Consider the following 17,310-nt stretch of genomic DNA (forward strand, 5'->3'; position numbering starts at 1 on the left):
TGCAGGTGAGCACACGGTTCTGGTTCGAAAACACGAGAGGATCGCTGAGAATCAGAGAGAGAAGAGTGAACAGAGACAGTGGAGCTAAAAAAAAAAAAAGACAAAAACAGATGAGTCACATAAATTCTAGAGTTCTCAGAAGAGTCATCAGCAAGCTAGAGACAAACATGTTTGAGTTTTCATCCAGCAGAGTGGAAGCCTTGCAGCTCCTTAAACCCTCCCAGGCTGGTGATCCAACGAGCTGCAGGTGTGTGTCCCTGCTGCAGGCCAGCAGCCAATCAGGAGCGACTCAGACTCACAGAAGATCCCGACAACAAGAAGCATTTTCAAATGCCACATCTATACATCTTAAGTGAACTTAAATATTCAGACAAGTAAATAAGATTTGTGGAGTCCAGTTGATGCCGGTAATGTCTGTAAGCTGCTGGGGAAAAAAAAATAAAAAGAAGATATTCAGATGTTAAGATTTCTCAGACTTGCCTTCATTAGAGATAAGTTCAAAATGATTCAGAACGCTAACAGATTTGGATTTAAAGTGATATTTTCATTTAACCAACATGTGTTTTCCCAGATCTGAATGTTTTGGAGTGGAGAGTCCTGATTTAAACCCGATTACACAAACAGCTGGGAGGCCTTTCCGACTTCAACGCCTGAAGCTCATCCATCAAACATGAACGTCAGAATACAAGAGGAAACAGGTGTTACGCTGCAGAGCTCAAGTTTCGATTAACTTTTAAACAAACACAGACGAGCTGAAATCCTGAACCGCCGGCAGTTATTATTCTGAACTGGTCTCTGAACAAAAGGCTGAGACATTTGTCTCAAAACTTTGACAGCAAGGTTTGTGAAAAAAAGAAAGAAAAGAAGGAAATGGCAGGACTGACGGGACAGTTAAGAGCATTAGGCCTGCACTGACAGCTGCTGTCTTCACTTGCACTGCAAGATGATACAAATGACAAGCATGTTTGTGTTTGGAGTTGATAAATTGCTTTTTGCAGAATGTGTTTAAAAAAAAATCCCTTGAATGGGAATTGATAATTGTGTGTAGCAATGCCTGTTCAGACCAGCAGGTGGGGCATGAAAATAAACTAAAACATATAAGTATTTAAACGTAAAAAAAGAAAAACAAGCCCAGAGTGCCATGAAAGTGATCTAATAGCATGTTGAATTTTCTTAAGTGTTTCTGTCCATTAAAGGGTTTAATTATAAAACTTAATAAATGGCACTTTCAGCAACTTAGAAATCGTTTAAGAACTTTATGAATAAAAGGAGAGAAAATGCATGTAGTTACATGACATCACGGTAACTGCATAAGATAAGAAAAACTTATTACAGTGTTGAAGTAGATAACTTATAGATTTCAGCCAGATTTTCCATGTAAATCATCCGTTGGCTGACAATAACAAATACATCAGACAGTGAAGTGGCTGACAGTTTTATTTAAGACGTCACACTTCAGAGAAATATTTAGTATTCCAGTGACATTAGAGGGAATTTGACAGCAGAAAGCAACTACAACTGAAAAGCATATTTCTATTAATTAATTCAATTAAATATTTGTTGCTTATATTAAATCATAAAGCACTTAAATGCTACAATGTTGTTGGTGTTATTAATCATTTTCCCCACATTTCAGAGCCTTTAACAGGACCAAACAAGTCACTAAATCTAATAAATCTAAAGCATTCATTTAATATTTTGTGGCAACCGACTTCTGGTTGCATTGTGCAGTCATCTGCACGCCTCAAAAAATATCACACACACACTGGATGTTCAAGTTGCAAACGTAAGTAGTTCAAGGTATCAAATATAATATTTTGACTGGTTCTCATCTGTACAAGTCAGGACACACACAGCTACACATGGAAAACATTGGATCTGGTCTATTTTACAGAATGACATCTTTTGAAGTTTCGATGAACACAGAAAAAAAATAAATAAAATATATGCAAACATGTCTTCTTCTTATGGAGTTTCTATTCAAAACCAATGACGGCCTAAAGTCTGAAAAAGTATGAACATGGAGAAAAGAGGGAAAGAATCAGTTCTACTGCACAATATTTACATTTTCACAGCTGATAGTAAAGCGTCAGTCAGCTGCCACGTGTTCAGTCTCCCTCATTCTGTCGGCCATATTTACAACGTTTCACATTTGTATTTAAACTGACAGAAGCTTAAAAATCACATTTCAGTACATCTGTACACATTCAAAGTGCTTGTTAAAGTTTATGAAATAAGTCTGGTAAAAGAACTGAGAAAAAAAAGAGAGTAAAAAAAATAAAATACAACCTTAAATAAACCACTGTAGAAATGATATAAGAGCGTCAAAAAAAAAAAAAAAGTGGAACTGTTAAGTGCTTTGCAGCTTTTATCCCTCATCAACTTCTGTGAAGATGTCACTCAGGAAGTACTGCGACACGCTCGTAGGCTCGTTGTCGACAAAGCCGCTCTCCGTTTCCGGGGAAGTGAAAGCCTGCGACAGAGAGCAAACATTTAGGTTTTATAAAGCTCATGTTGGGGAACAAACATTAGCAAACACAAATCTGTTTCCTCCTTACCGTAGACGAAGACCTCGGGTCAATATGCGCACAAACTGGTGCCGCAAGCACCTCTGCTGCTGCCTCTGCTGCTGCCTCTGCTGCTTTAGTTTGACTGGGAATATTAGAATTTGATGCAGAGGCTGCAGGTTTTGAAGATGTCTGTGCTGCTTTGGTTGGAGTTTTCTTCTGATTTCTCCTACTTGCTGCTTTTCTACACTTGGAACTCCTCGTTTCAGAAACGCTCGCTTCGGAAACGTCACAAGCGGAAACTTTGGCTTTCCTGTGACAAATGAAAATAAAGTTAAACTAAAAGTTTCTAACCTGACAATCTGGAGAATTACTCCGATTTTCGTCCTCACCTGCTGAGACGAGTTTCCTTGTCGCCTAAATCATCACCGGCTGTTTCGTTCGCCTCAGCGACGGAGTTCTTGAGGACTTTAGGTTCAACAGAAACTTCCGGATGGTTTTCTTCTGCTCTCAAACTCACCTCAGAAACACTGCAAAGGGAGAAGAAATGGGGGTGGTGGGGGGAATCAGAAACGAAACTAAACAACCCCAAACTTCCCCGGACGGAGAGCCGACACGAACCTCGGCTGCTGTCCCGATGCACCTGTTGCGGGAAGATAAGAGAGGTTCTGGGCTCCGCTCGCTCCCACTTCCCCTGCTGAGGGGACCGGGATCTCCGTCAGGGAGAGGATGAAAAAGGGCTCGTCTGGATCTGAAGGCACTTGCTCTGGCAGCACTGAGAGGGAGCGAGGCATAATTCAGTCAAAAAAAAAAAACAACAGGAAAGAGAAAGCAAACTTCAAACAAATCGACGCGAGCAGGAGAAAATCTCTGACTTACTCTGTGACATGAGCGGATCTCTCTGAATCGCCTCGGTACTTGATGTTTTATGCTGGGATTAAAGGAATCAAAGGGAGAAAATTTGAGGGGAAAGTAACGGCGTTTTTTGTGTAGTACAACCCATCGCTGATCAAAGTGCCGACACTCAGTACTACAAAGCACGCTTTCTCAGACTTATTTAGTCAGAGGTTGTTCTACAGTCTTTGGGAAAGTATTTCTCACCCCTTGTGTTTTCCACATTTTGAGTTTTTGTCAAGAACAAAGAAAAACTCCAGCTTTTTTTTTTTTGCGATTTAAAAAAAAAAAATAATTCCTTGATCTTCAAAATTTTATTTTCACCGCTGGATTATATTGGGATTAATTACAAATTAGATTACTTCAAAAAGCCAAATTAGTTGCACTGAATTATGTTAAGGGTTGGCAAGGTAAATGGATTGAAACAATTGTACACAAGACTTTTTGAATAAAAAAAAAAAAAAAAGAAATAAAAAACATTGTTGAGAAAGAGTCTTGTTAATAAAGAAGCATATTTACCCCATAAGAAGATTGTGGCTGAACACGACTATCAGAGGAATGAGAATCAATTGCACCTGAGTCTTTTTCACTCGATTTCTCAAGGACTCCTTTTTCTGGATCATGGGTGTCGGCTTTAAGTTCACATACAGATTTCTTGATTTCCCTAGAGGCACCAAAGGCTTGCAAAGTACTGTCAGAGTCTGTGGAAAAGAGAAGAAAAATGGTTTAAATCCCATTAGTTATTAAATCGAAACCAGTCAGAATTGCTCAGAGGACAGGAGAACCGTGAAACCTGTTTCCGTTGGTTTTGTGTTTCCAGCTGGATGGGTTTGCTGAAGACGTCCGCTGCAGCGCAGGTTGGGTTTCGGTTTAATCGCCAAGTTGCAATCGCCAGATGACAGACAGTCAGTGTTTGCTGGGTCTTTATCTGACATTTTGTCCTCAGTTGATTCCAGCGGTTGCTCCAATGCAACAGACGACATCCCTTTACTCTGGTCTTCAAGAGGTCTGCTGTGATCATCGGACTGAAGCCTTCTGACTGCAACTCTACAGCTTTTTTCTAAATTGGGCTTGGGTTTAACTTTGGAAAAGCGCTGCCTTCGTTGAGGCGCTTTTTCTGTGACAGCTGAACTTGAAACTTCAACATTTGTTAGTACTTTTTCCTCAGTTTCTCTATTCTGCTCAGAGGCTTGGCTTTGAGGTCTTACAGCCTCCGTAGTTGTTGAGTTTCCTGCGTATGATTTGTCATCCTTTTGATCAAGGGCCGAAGCAACACAAGGCTCCGACTGGTCTCGGGCTGAACTGCCCATCTTTGCACTGCTGATTATTGCCGATTTAACTGTTTGTGAAACATTTATGCTCTCACTTGGTCCACCTTGAGCTGTCAGGTTTGCATCTGTGTACTCAGAATACTTCTCTTTCTCTGCGGTTGTCTGCTGTGCACCGAGTTGGGGTTGGACTTCAGATTTGTCATCGGCTTTGGACCTTACAGGTCTTGAGGTCTGTGATAAATTTGGTTTAGGTTTTTGTGATCGACTCCTTTTGACCAGCTGAGCAGATGGCACTTTATCCTCCTTCTGACTGACTTGTAACTCTTTAGAGGGTGCAAAGCAAGCTGAAAGGTTGCTTCTTTCTAGATCTGCTTCTGAATTAAGGTTTGACCTTTCACCAAACTGTGGTCCTTTAACTGTTGGGCTATTATTGCTGAAGGTTGAAGATGTTGCACCTATGAGATTTTCACTGGATGTTGACTCTTGTTTAATCAGTTCAGGATTGACGTTAAAGTTTTGCTTCTTTGCTTCAGAAAGTGTCTTTTTCATTTCTGAAGATTCAGAGGTAAGAGGTGGAGTTAATTCCATCACAGGATTATTATTTCCACTTTCTTTGTCCGAAGACGGGCCGCATGTTGGGTCTGGGTCCGGTTCAGGATCTGCGTGCTTCGCTGATTGGCTTTCTGATGTTCGAGGTGTCAGCTTTGAAGCTCTTGATGCTTGAGAAATGTTAGGTCTAAGTCTGATTTTTGATAATCGATTTCGCCTCGGCTGTTCAGCAGCTGCATTTTCCCCGTCAGGTTTGCAGTCAGCCGACTCTTCCTCAGGTCTTACAGACCCAGCAGGTTCACCGCGTTGGTCTTGGTCAGAATCAAAGTTTGTTCGGCTAACATGTGATGTCATGTCACCATGGCAACTAATTTCACTTGTTTCATCGAGAGAATCCGAAGCTTTATCTGTGGACTTGGAAGCCGAACTTGATTCAGTGCTGGTTTGCTTTTGACCTTGGTCAACTGGACAATGTTCAATGTTGACCTGATTAACAATCTCAGTAGATGCAGGCTTGTTTGTAACCTGCTTTGCTGTCGATACACGAATGGAGTCCGAAGCCAGTATTGGGTTCAACCTTGAAACACAGTCGGTGTCTTCCAAGTGAATCCATGTCGACTCTGTAGGACTTTTGATTGCTGTGTCTTCTGTGGCTTGAGGTTTAGTTACTGTAGCTCTTAAAGTCTGGGTTAGATTTGGTTTGGGCTTAACCTTCTGCAAACGGCTTCTTCTCAACTGAGCAGATGTGAGATTACTCTCTTGTTTATTAGCTGGTTTGTTTTCTATAGGGGAGATCGATGTAGCAGGACTACAACTTTGTTCTGGGGCTGCAGCTAATTCTACATTTGATGTATATTCAACTTGTGTTTCTGGACTAGAAAGAACCTTAAGAGTATTCTGATGTTCTGCTTGAGGGGACACGTCGACATTTCTTGACAAAAAGCTGGTAGATTGGGCTTCCACATCCGGTATGGTTTGCTTTTGGGATTCTGAGTTTGACGTAGTGAGTGGGTCTGTCTTTGCAGTCTGAGATTTATTCATTGCAGTTCTTGACATCTGCGGAAGGTTGGGTTTGATTTTTGCCAACCGACTCCTTCTAGGTGCAGAAACACCCATACTCTTTTGATTGGCGGGTAAAGCTTTTTCAGCAGGAGGATGTTTGCTGCTGCTGTCTTGGATTGAGTCTGAAGGTGTGCATGGCTCTGGTACAATACACGTCAACTCTGACTTGGATTCCAAAGAGCTGCTTAAATCAGACTCAACAGTTCTGTCATGAGGTGCAACACTTGCACCTTTATGACTGGGTGAGTTTGTACCTCTGGCAACCTCATTCCCACTAGATTCAACCTGGGATAAAGACATGGAGCAACCTTGTGTGATCAAGGAATTCCCAGATTTCTCTTCTGTTAGTCGAACTTCCTTAGGAGAATCACCATCTTCTAACAATGCTTCATCAGAGTCTGCTCTCTTTGAGGTTGCTTCAACAGCACCAACCGAGCGTCTCTCTTCAGCCTCTTTCTTTTTGGAAATCTCCGTTTGGATCGTTGGAGGTGCGGTCCTTGAAGATCGCCCAAGGTTTGGCTTTGGCTTCACTTTAGAAAAGCGCGCCACCTTGATTGACGGAGAATTGCTATTTGAGCTCTGTGCAGTCTTTAGCTCCTCACATTTTGGCTCAGTGGTTTTAACATGAGATGTATCGCTGTGCCTCATTTCTAGGTTTCCTGGGTCCACACCAGCAACAGTTTCTGAAATTTCTTCGCCTGTCTGCGAACATGCAGTAGACAAAGCACTTTGCGCATCAGCCACAATCTGTTCATCCAAGTGGTCTGATTTATTCCTATCCGTTGCCATTCCTGAAATTAAACATCGTATACATTAACTCAACTTAAATAAAGCAACATCCAAACGTAGATGAGGAATTCAGTGGTTTCTGATGCTCCTACCTGATGCAGAGGCTTGCGTAGTCGCTTCTCCCTGTGTTGACATGCAGACGTGACTAACCTTGCCAATGGTCAAGAGGGTTTGAGCGGCCTCATTATAGCTGTCATCCTGAGAAACTGAGTGTTAAAAAAACAAAAGCATAAATGAGTCTCTGAAAACATGCTGCACTTTCTATTCAGAGGCTTCAAAGAATGAACTTATAACATACATTCTGTTTGTTCTGAGGTAATAATGTCGATAACATCCTGCAACAGAAAAAAAAGATTTAAATGTCAATAGAAAAAAAGAAACAGACACACAAAATATGCACAATTGCCCCAGTTACACTTCTTCATAATCTTCACAGCAGTACACAGTGCTTTACAAATGTATTCATGCTCCTTGATCTTCTTGAGAATGTCACTTCACAACCACAAACATGTTTAAAAACTGTGTACAAATTTCCATCTCACGGTTACGCAGTATTTCATCAAATCAAGACGTGTAAATACGTCTACAAGGCACTGTAAGCTGTAAATGTAACACATTGCTGAATGTGCATGTTATTTGACTTTCAAGACAACAGTACATTTAATTTATCTCAAAACTATGTGTTTTAATTGGAATGCACTTATGTAAAAATTGGGTCGATATTGAGATCTGATTTTAGAATTACTGTTATGACTATATATCGTATATCATCATCTCTGTCAAAATGGCCGACTTCCTCCCCTCACTCGCCCGAAAAAAAAAAAAAGACAATAAGATGGAAATAGATATTGGTTGTCAATATTAGTGTGGTTTTAATTATGGGACAATAGGATATGTTAAAAAGTGACAAACATCAGCAAGTACAGATGTTTGTGCCGATACATCGGGCATCACTGTGTTTTATTTCTATGAACCAGATTATGGAAGGCCAAACCACAACAGGATGTTGTCGGTCTATTATAATTAGGACCTTATTTCTTTGTGCAGTGGGTCTATTATTTTAGCTCAATATAAATATTTTCTTTTAATTAGTTATTGTATGTAAAATATTGTTTTGCCATTCACAAAATCGTGAACATAAAACAGTCATAGAAACACTTTCGTCTTGTTTAGCGAATCTGCCTGAAGTATTTCTGGTTTATTATGAGTTTGGCAGCGCCCCCTGCTGTACAGGCATTCACACTACCCACAAGACACAAATCTACTTCCAGTGTAAAAAATCGTGGAAAAACTCAAGGGCACAAAAATAAAGAACAAGATTTGTGACTCGCATAAGCAGTTTTGCATAGTTAAATTCACTTACTTGTGTCTGTGTTCAGCAAAAAAATTTAAATTAAAAATATGTGTGTGAAGATGTTAATGTAGGTGTTCAAATCGGTTTTGTTTGAAATGTGTTGAACTTTTATTTCTTTTGACTTGTAGAATGGAACCATACTAAAGAATCTGTACGGGTTCTTTAGGTCGTCATTGTTGATACTAAGGAGCTGTGATTCTTTACTTCGGGTTATAAGAAATATAAAGACTTTTTTTTTGTTGTTTTTTTTTTCATTTAAAACTTATTGTGTTACAGGTCAAAGTATTTCACAAAACAGCTAAACTACTGCAGTAATAACTCATGAAAAACAAAGCAAACAAATAATACATTGGAATAAATTTGATCTAAACTGAACATCTGAGGTTGGACTCGAGAAAGAATAAATTCAACACTAGGTGTAACTGGGGATTAATTTTTAACACACAGCACAGTTTAATCATACATGACTTACAACCAGCAGGTCCAGCTGATGATCACATGCTTCAGCAGTGCTTGTCTCATACTGTGTCTGATGGCAAGATGAATCAGGACACAGTGCATCTTGGGCGATGCCCAGCATATCAGGCATACTGGCCAAGATATCAAGCTAATTATAGGAATGGGAGGGGTCAAGAGTGGAGGGGTTAAAACATGTAAAGTAAAATATGAAAAAAAGGGGAAAAAAATAGTTGAAACACAAACAATGTTTGGAGGAGAAACGGAAATGAACGATGCGTCTCGGTGGCGTTTAAGTGGGGGATTTTCTGCTTCCTACCTCGGCCATAGGGTCGTCCACTTCTGAAATCACAGCATTCAGCGAGTGCAGGCCAGAAGACACGATGCCTTTAACGGAGCTGCAACATCCATCTTCCTCATCTTCGTCCTCGTCGTCACTAAAGTCTGGCTTGGAGGATCTGAGAGTAACCAGTTTGGATTTCTTGGGTTTTTGGTCGGATTGCGGTTTCAGTGATTTGCCTCTTTTCAGAGCAACTTTGGGTTTGGACTTTGAGGCTGAAGACGTTTCTGCTTCAGAGGAATGTAATTCATCTTTGCTAGGATAAGCAAAGGCCAGATTGGGTTTGGGGATTCTTCCATATCTACAAATCAAATGGACAAAAGTAAGTTGTACTGTAAATAACTTGGGGATTAGAAATTAATCAGTTGGGGCCTTCTATCATTTATTTTGGCAAAAGATGGATTCATTTACCTGGTGGGTCCTTGATGCTTTACCGTTTCCTCTTCCTCTTCAGAAGAAATGTCATCGCCAGAAAACTTTTCCCTACTAGTTTTGCGTGCATTTGATTCATTTTTAGTCACCTAAAACATAAACAGGCTTTATATAAGAAAAAATTACAACATAAAGAACATTTTGATGGCTCAAAATAGAAATTAATAACCTGTTCTTCTTCACTCGCATTCGTATCTCCTTTATCTGACTGGGTTTCTTCGCTTTTCCCCTTTCTGCCTCGCTTCAGGCCCAAAGGCAGGAGCGGTTTTGGTGCTCTGGCTCGTGACAGCTTGGCTGGCTTGATGACCGGATCCTTGGTTGTGTTTACGTTTGGAGACCTAAATGTTAGAGCAAACCAAAAAGTTTCAATTTCAATTTCATTCAAAAAAGTGTTGCGTTCATACCTACTGCGCAGCATTACATTTCTGAATCGGTGTGGCTCTCGGGAAGTGCCGCCTCCGAGTTTTCTGGTACTTCGGCTGAAAAAAAAAAAAAAAAAAAACTCAAAACATCAAATGGACATTTGTGTTATTAACAAACACACCTTTTGAGTTCGAGAGAACAGCTGGTTGTCCAAAACCAGCTGATTTTACTTTTGAAAAACAGCTTACAATATTATCTTTTTTTTTTTATAATACTCTTAATTCTGAAGTGAAATCCTTTTTCAACTACAAAATCTCTGACTGGTCCATCTCTACTGGTCAGAATGGAACAAACTTATAAAAACAAGAGTCAGATTTTTCCTTTAAAGACCTGTTTTGCTTTTCTCCTCATTCGTTTCCTCCCCGTTCTTTTTGCGTTTTTTCTTCGGCTCAGAAGCAGGAGTTTCCCCTTCGTTACACTGGTCCTCGTTCTCCTTCTCCTGCTCTTCGTCCAAGTCGGGAATTTCGTCCTCATCCTCTTCCTCAACGTCACTCAGACTCTTTGCCGGTTTCTTGTCTGTAAATAAAAGCACAGATTTAGAAATGAGACAAACCTATGAAACACCCCTTTAAAACAGCTGAGGCCCTTTCTTACCCTTTGGCTTCGTTCTGGCTTTCCTTTTGTTGTTCTTCCCAACAAGTGACTTGAGTTTCTTCTTCTCTCTCTGAAACTCCATAATTTTCTCCAGCAGCTTAGAAAAGTATTCTATATCCAGTTTTCGCCTCTCTCCTAAGAAGCAAATTTCCCATTAAATTACATTCACCAATCATTACTCACCTACTGTCACACTACAAGCACTTACTAAAAGCTTTGTCGATCCTCCAGGAGTTTTCTCGCTCTTCTTTTTTGAACTTGTTCTGAAAAATGATATATGTTTGTACATTTAGATCGCCTGTGACTTGCCTCTTAATGTCTTGTAAATACACATATTACAAGTAGTTAATAATCCTACTTTTATTTCTGATCGACCTCTGTGTGGAAACAGTTGGCAAATCATGGAAAAGTCTGTCCCCACCATGCTGACTGCCAGGTAGAACATGTCGGTCTCTGAGGAAAACCAAACACAACAGAGATATGTCAAAAATAAATTCAAGCGCATCACAGCCATGCAATAAATTTAAACGACAATCTGTGTGGGCTGAACCTTCAATCGACCAGGGTTTGGAGTAATTTGATTTCCTGAAGCTTGAGTAAGTTGTCGTGGAGCCTCTCTCAAAGATGGGGTCTCTGTCGGACGCCGGGTTCGGCCCTTTGGCTCGCTGGACTTCCACCGTTAAGCTGAGAGGAGGTTTGATAAATCACAAAAAAGAAAAACAATCAAACATCACTTGATTGCAAAACAAAGAGGGATCATAACGCACTGTGAAGAACTCTGCTTACCTCTCTTCATCAATGATCAGCGAGCCGTCTTCTGCTACTTTGAGCTGAGGAACCATGAGAGATTCCTCCTGATCTTCCTCTGCCGCAGCCTCTTCCTCCTCCTCCTCCTCCTCTTCTTCTTCTCTGGTATTCACTTTGGCAGGGGTGACCTCAGGTACCGGAGGACGCTCCGCTGACCTTTAGGAGTTGGAAAACATAATGTGTGTTGGAATAAAACATATTTTTAAGAGACATTATTCAGCCCACTGCTAAGACCCGCAGATGTGGATTTCAGGCAAAAATGTGTAACTTTATCCAAAATATTCCTTCATTTAATGTCATTTAGCTTGAAGTGAAAACCAAAATTGAGACGGCACGCTAAGAGCATTTCTGGATGAAGGGTACTAAAGGCGGTCAAAGTTCAAACGTAGCAGATTTCATGCATAATGAGCACCACCAGAGGATGCTCACAAGTCTTTTTTTTTTCATATTTTATTTTATATCAGATGCAAGCTATGTTCATTTTGTACCTAAAGTAATTTCCTATAGAGCTCATCTTCAGATAAATTTGTGTTTATAAATTTAAAAAGTCTCGCTGCTGTTGAACGCCTCTCATCAAGGTGTAAAGCAATAAAGTCAAATTCTAGCAGACCACAGTGACACCTGCTGGCCAGATAAAGCCATAGCAACCTAAAGAGCAAAACACAAAGTATGTTAGTCTTCAAAAAGAAATGTTTTAAATCTCTAAATAGTTTGCTCTTTTTATATAAATTAACACTTAAATTGTTTTATTAAGAAGAATCACAGGCTTGTTGATAACACTTCAACTTTTCACTAGAAATGCAACTAAACTCTATAAGACGTTTGCTAAACAGAAGGAGTCAAGCAAACGTCTGATGTTGCCATTGGTATTCAAAGTTATATCAAAATAAGATTAAATAAGAAACTCTCATTTATGGAGTCATCTTAAGTAACATTTTTCCCAATGTTCTCCATCAATAAACCCACAGTAAGGCCATCAGGCATAATGAGACAAACACACCCTTCTCTTCTTGGCGAAGGTGGAATCACCGTCTCGTTCTCCTCGTTGTGTTCTTCCAAACTGGATCTGAAAAGATTGACAAATCAGGTTTTAAAAAGCAGCTTCATTCACAATCACGAAATATCATCTCAGAGATGCTGACCTGGAGAAAATGTCAAGAAACGTACCTCATGGGATTGGACGTAGGGAGGTAATGGATGAGGTCTCTCATGGTCATTTTTGTTGGGTCTAAAGTGAAGTCCTTTCGACGTGTCTTAGCTCTTTTGAGATTCTGCAACACAAAATGATGCAGTATTTTATTTATATCCAATAATACCGTTGTTAATAGCAATAAGAAAAACTGTAATGAAGTTAAATCTCCTGTATGCTGAGAATATGAATAATCCTGAGCCAACCGTTTCTTTGGAGCGCTCCTGCCTCAGAAGCTCTCTCAGCCTCCGAGCCTTTAGCATCCTCTGTACGTCTGACGGGTCATTCAGGAGTCTGCTCAGGGACATCGCTGATGGGGTCATTGAAGTTACATTTTTTGATGATATGAGAGTCTTTGCTTTCTCTGATATTTCTGTAGCTTCCTTGTCTGGTATAGAAGGTGGCACTCTGTCGTGTGCTCTTAAATGAACTTCCTTGGCCTGACTGGTTGAAATGTTTTCCACTTGTTTGCTGCGGTCTGCCGGCAGATGGGTTGGCTTTGGCGAGTCCTCAGACGAAGAAACAGACGGAGGTCCTGGTTTCTCAGAGGAGACAGGGCCAACTTTTGGTTGTATTTTGTGCTGCTTTGCATCTTCAGAGAGTCTCCTTCGCCTCGGGGACTGGAGTCCTCGAGGGGCTGGCGTTTTCGCCAGCTGACTCGATGTCGATGGCTTTTCTAGGTCTGACCCACACACGTTGTCGCCTGAAGGGGTAGAGGCTGCTTTGACGGGGGATTTTGGTGTCCGGGAGATGGCCGGAGGCCGACCAGGAGCCACCTTGGGCTTGATGGAGAAGCGCTTCCGTCTCTGGACTGATGCTGAGGAGCTGGCGCCGTCCCCGTTCTGGTCATTGCCATCCCTAAACAAATATCTGAAGAGTTAGTATAGCTGCTCAATGTTACAGAAAAAGCTACAGGTACTCGAGTAGCTTGAGTCGACTCTCCCACTCACCTCGTATTGGGAGCGTTTTCTGATGGCGTCGCGTCAGAGTTGCTTGCTAGAGAAGCGTTACTGCCCTCGTTTGGTTCCTTTTGGGTCTGACTCGTCTCCTGGCTTGCTGCTGGGGGTTCCTGAGGCGTTCCCGCTGCCGTTCTCCCGACCGTGCCGACATTGGGGCGGACACTGAATCTCGACCGACGAAACATTTTAACCTGAAGACCAGAGATTACGAAGCAGTGCAGTTAAAACTGCAAGACCAATTTATCCAGAGATAGTAAGTCATTATTTAACAGCTACTTTAAAAGTCTTTAAGACAGACAGTTAAAGAGCAATTTGCTTAGCTTACATATTTTCAAAAATATTCACTCAACCACAACCTAATGCAAAATATTTAATGAATCATATGTATATCCTACCACAAAGTGACGTCCTTAGCTAGGAAACTCCAAGTCCAGAGTTACATGTTCATCAGTTCTCCCAACCTGACAACAAAATAAAATCAGGATCAGATAATAAACCTACATCCTCACATACTCTCAGCTACAGCTGTGATAAAGTGGTTTATCATGCTATTCTTTGCCTTTTCTGTCTTTTATCATTGTAATTTCAATCAAACATCCACAGGATCATACACTTGTATTATTTATTAGCTATAATAAACATCTAGTAATGTAAAGGAGGAATTCGTAAGTACATAGAATGCCTTGAAAAAATATTCATATCCCCTTGAAAATTTTCCCCCATTCTGTCATATTACATCACAAACTTTCAGTGTATTTTATTGGGAATTTATGCAATAGAGCAACACAATGTAGCACATAATTGTGAAGTGGAAAGAACAGTTTATATAGTTTTCAAGATATTTAAGAAATAAAAATCTAAAGAAAAATTGCTTGCATTTGAAAGCAGTCTCTTTTACTCTGATACGGATAAATCAAACCCGAAAGCAACCATTTGAATTTACAGCACATCTTTGCATAAATCAATTAAATATTAGTTATGAAAGAGTGCTGCAGTTTCCACAATGCATGGGGGAAACAATAAATATGTAAGATGTGCTGCTCTGATCAGATGACAACAGAACTGAGCTTTGTGGTCCATAAACACCATGTAAACTAACATTACACATCTTCCTTAACAGGCCATGCCTTGAGTGAAAGATGGTGGTGGCATCATGCTATGGTGATGACTTTCTTCACTGCTTCAGCAGAGTGTTGAGAATATGGAGGTAAAAAGACATGCAGCCAGAGCAGTAGAACTGTTCGTTCAGTTATTTGGCATGCTAGTGTCCTATTCAAAGTTTGGATTTGAATCCCACTGAGATCTAAATTAACTTTCAAGTAGGCAGACGACCCACTTTCACTGAAATGCTATGTAATTTTACAGAAAAGAATTGGCAAAAATTACAGTCTAAAAACAATCATTTTCATAGCAATTAATTGTTTTCCTTTGACTTAACATTTATGCACAACTTTTTAAAGTTGTTGTTGAGCTACTACCAATAAAAGGCAGTAACTTTATGGTTATAATGAAATAAAAGATGAAATCAAATGGCTATGAATACGTTTGCAAGGTCACATGTAAAAAAATTATCCGTTTTTAAAAGCTAGCACAATTAGTTTGATTGCCACCAATTATTTAAATGTTTAGCTACAGTAAACATTAAATCTGTTGCATGGAAACTAAGAAACCGTTAAAACAGGCTCTGCAGAGCTTCGTAAGATATATTTTGTACAGGCAGTTTACAGCAATAAAACACTATTTTTATTACAACAAATAATCAACTTGTCCAACTTCTGCACCAAAACTAAGAATGTTTTGACTACAATCCACTGCTCTTTCCTGCTAAGTCTCAGCTGTTCGGTTAACTGTCAAGGCCAGCGATGTTCGACACATGGGAGAGCGTTTAGGGTTAGTGTAAACATAAATCCACTAAATAATTGAGCGACCACACCTTTGTGCAAAAACGACTCTCGCGCCAAATAAAGCGCACCTTTTCATGGCAAGTAGAAAAGTGCACAAGGCAGCGCTTACTCCCCATAACAATGCTTCAGTGTGGCAGCCTGTCTGAGATATAGCTTCATGCTATCAAAGTAGTGTGACTCAAACGACCGTAACAATCTCACCGACACGTTCGTAGCAACGTACCTGCTCAACAGTATCCCGTTTTCTTGAATAAGCAAGCCACAATGTATCGAAGAAAAGAAATAGGTAGCGGATCCCGTGCGATAACTAGTCCGCCATGTTTTTTTATGACGTAAATTCCATGTCTACGGTAAATTCTCAGTGAAAAGATTTGTGGGAAACGTAGTCTCGCGATACAACACTTCAACAACAGTTGTTCTCCACCAGGGGGCGACATCTGGAAAATGATCAAATAAATGAGAGGAATCGGGAGAGAATGGAAATCCCTTGTTTTCCAGATGAAATGAAGAATTGCAGTGAATGATGATGAAAAAGTAGAATTGTGCTCTGTAGACTGTGGTAGAAATGAAAAAACAAAGTAACACTTTACTTGACGGGTGTGCATAAGACTGACATTACACTGTCATAAACATGACATAACACCTGTTATGAACACAAAAGAGTCTTTATGAATGTCTATGACTGTTGTCATGAAGTGTTATTCGGTAAATAATGACACTTTTAATGCCAAGTTGCTCTAAAAGTTGCAGTGAAAGTCCAGCAGCAGCACCAACTGTCCTTCCTACATCCATTGCAGTTTGCAATCCAGATGTTGGACTGTTCCTGTCTCAGTGCAGGACAATGTGTGTCTGAGAGACATGTAATGTCCATGTTTGCTGCTGAAAGAGACTGATGGTCTGACCCCCCTCCTCCTTTCAGGGTGGAGCCTGCTGGAGTCCCATTCTTGACACCAGGACCATGGAGACTGAAGAAGTGTAAGTGTGTTTTTCATCTGATTCATGACAACAGAGCAGCTCACATTCAACCATCTTCAAACTGTCACATCACTCATTCAGGCGTCATCATCAAAATGTCAATAAATGATCAATAGCTGCAGCTGGATTGTGTTTGTTCTCTCCATCAGATTCCTGTCAACTCACCATCAACACAAACACAGTGAGCAGAAAACTCAAACTGTCTAAAGACAACAGGAAGGTGACATGGATGGAGAAGCTTCAGTCATATCCTGATCATCCAGACAGATTTGATGACTGGAATCAGCTGTTGTGTAGAACTGGTCTGACTGGTCGTTGTTACTGGGAGGTCAAGTGGAGAGGAACAGTTTTTATATCAGTGAGTTACAGAAGAATCAAGAGGAAAGGAAACGGTATAGACTGTTTGTTTGGAGGGAATGATGATTCCTGGAGTCTGAACTGCTCTGATGTTGGTTACTCTGTCTGTCACAATAACAGACCAACTCATCTCTCCTCCTCCTCTGACTCTAACAGAGTAGCAGTGTAGGTGGACTGTCCTGCTGGCATTCTGTCCTTCTACAGAGTCTCCTCTGACTCACTGATCCACCTCCACACTTTCAACACCACCTTCACTGAACCTCTGATTCCTGGATTAACAGTCTGGTCTGGATCCTCAGTGTTTCTGTGCTGAGTTGAGTCTAAAGAGTCTAAAGATTTTCCTCCTGTTAGAGAAACTCTCTCCCTGTTGAACAGATAGTTCATCTCTACAATCTATTTCTTGGTGAAACAATTGTGATTGAGTCCTTGGAAACCTTTTCTACTTCCA

The 17,310-nt window shown here is 40.5% G+C and overlaps 1 protein-coding gene and 1 pseudogene across 1 annotated transcript; one reads left to right on the top strand and one right to left on the bottom strand.

The window, feature by feature from the left end:
• Nucleotides 1-1,419: 1,419 nt before the first annotated feature.
• Nucleotides 1,420-15,855, bottom strand: zgc:162472 (uncharacterized). The gene is made up of 26 exons (XM_015013389.2): nt 15,754-15,855; nt 14,022-14,087; nt 13,618-13,817; nt 12,874-13,525; nt 12,646-12,749; nt 12,479-12,544; nt 11,458-11,634; nt 11,222-11,355; nt 11,030-11,124; nt 10,880-10,934; nt 10,672-10,806; nt 10,408-10,593; nt 10,076-10,133; nt 9,824-9,992; nt 9,634-9,743; nt 9,202-9,523; nt 8,899-9,033; nt 7,371-7,407; nt 7,165-7,278; nt 4,195-7,074; nt 3,921-4,102; nt 3,387-3,438; nt 3,129-3,282; nt 2,900-3,037; nt 2,559-2,820; nt 1,420-2,473 (listed from the first exon to the last, which is right to left on the bottom strand). Exons 3-26 carry the CDS (start codon nt 13,809-13,811, stop codon nt 2,369-2,371), a joined length of 6,516 nt encoding a protein of 2,171 aa, XP_014868875.2. The 5' UTR covers nt 13,812-13,817; nt 14,022-14,087; nt 15,754-15,855; the 3' UTR covers nt 1,420-2,368.
• LOC148155961 (stonustoxin subunit alpha-like) lies at nt 15,795-17,198 on the top strand (annotated as a pseudogene).
• Nucleotides 17,199-17,310: the final 112 nt, after the last annotated feature.

This window comes from Poecilia mexicana, unplaced genomic scaffold (genome assembly GCF_051168715.1).
Source record: "Poecilia mexicana isolate PSO_F unplaced genomic scaffold, ASM5116871v1 scaffold_12, whole genome shotgun sequence".
Lineage (NCBI taxonomy): Eukaryota > Metazoa > Chordata > Actinopteri > Cyprinodontiformes > Poeciliidae > Poecilia > Poecilia mexicana.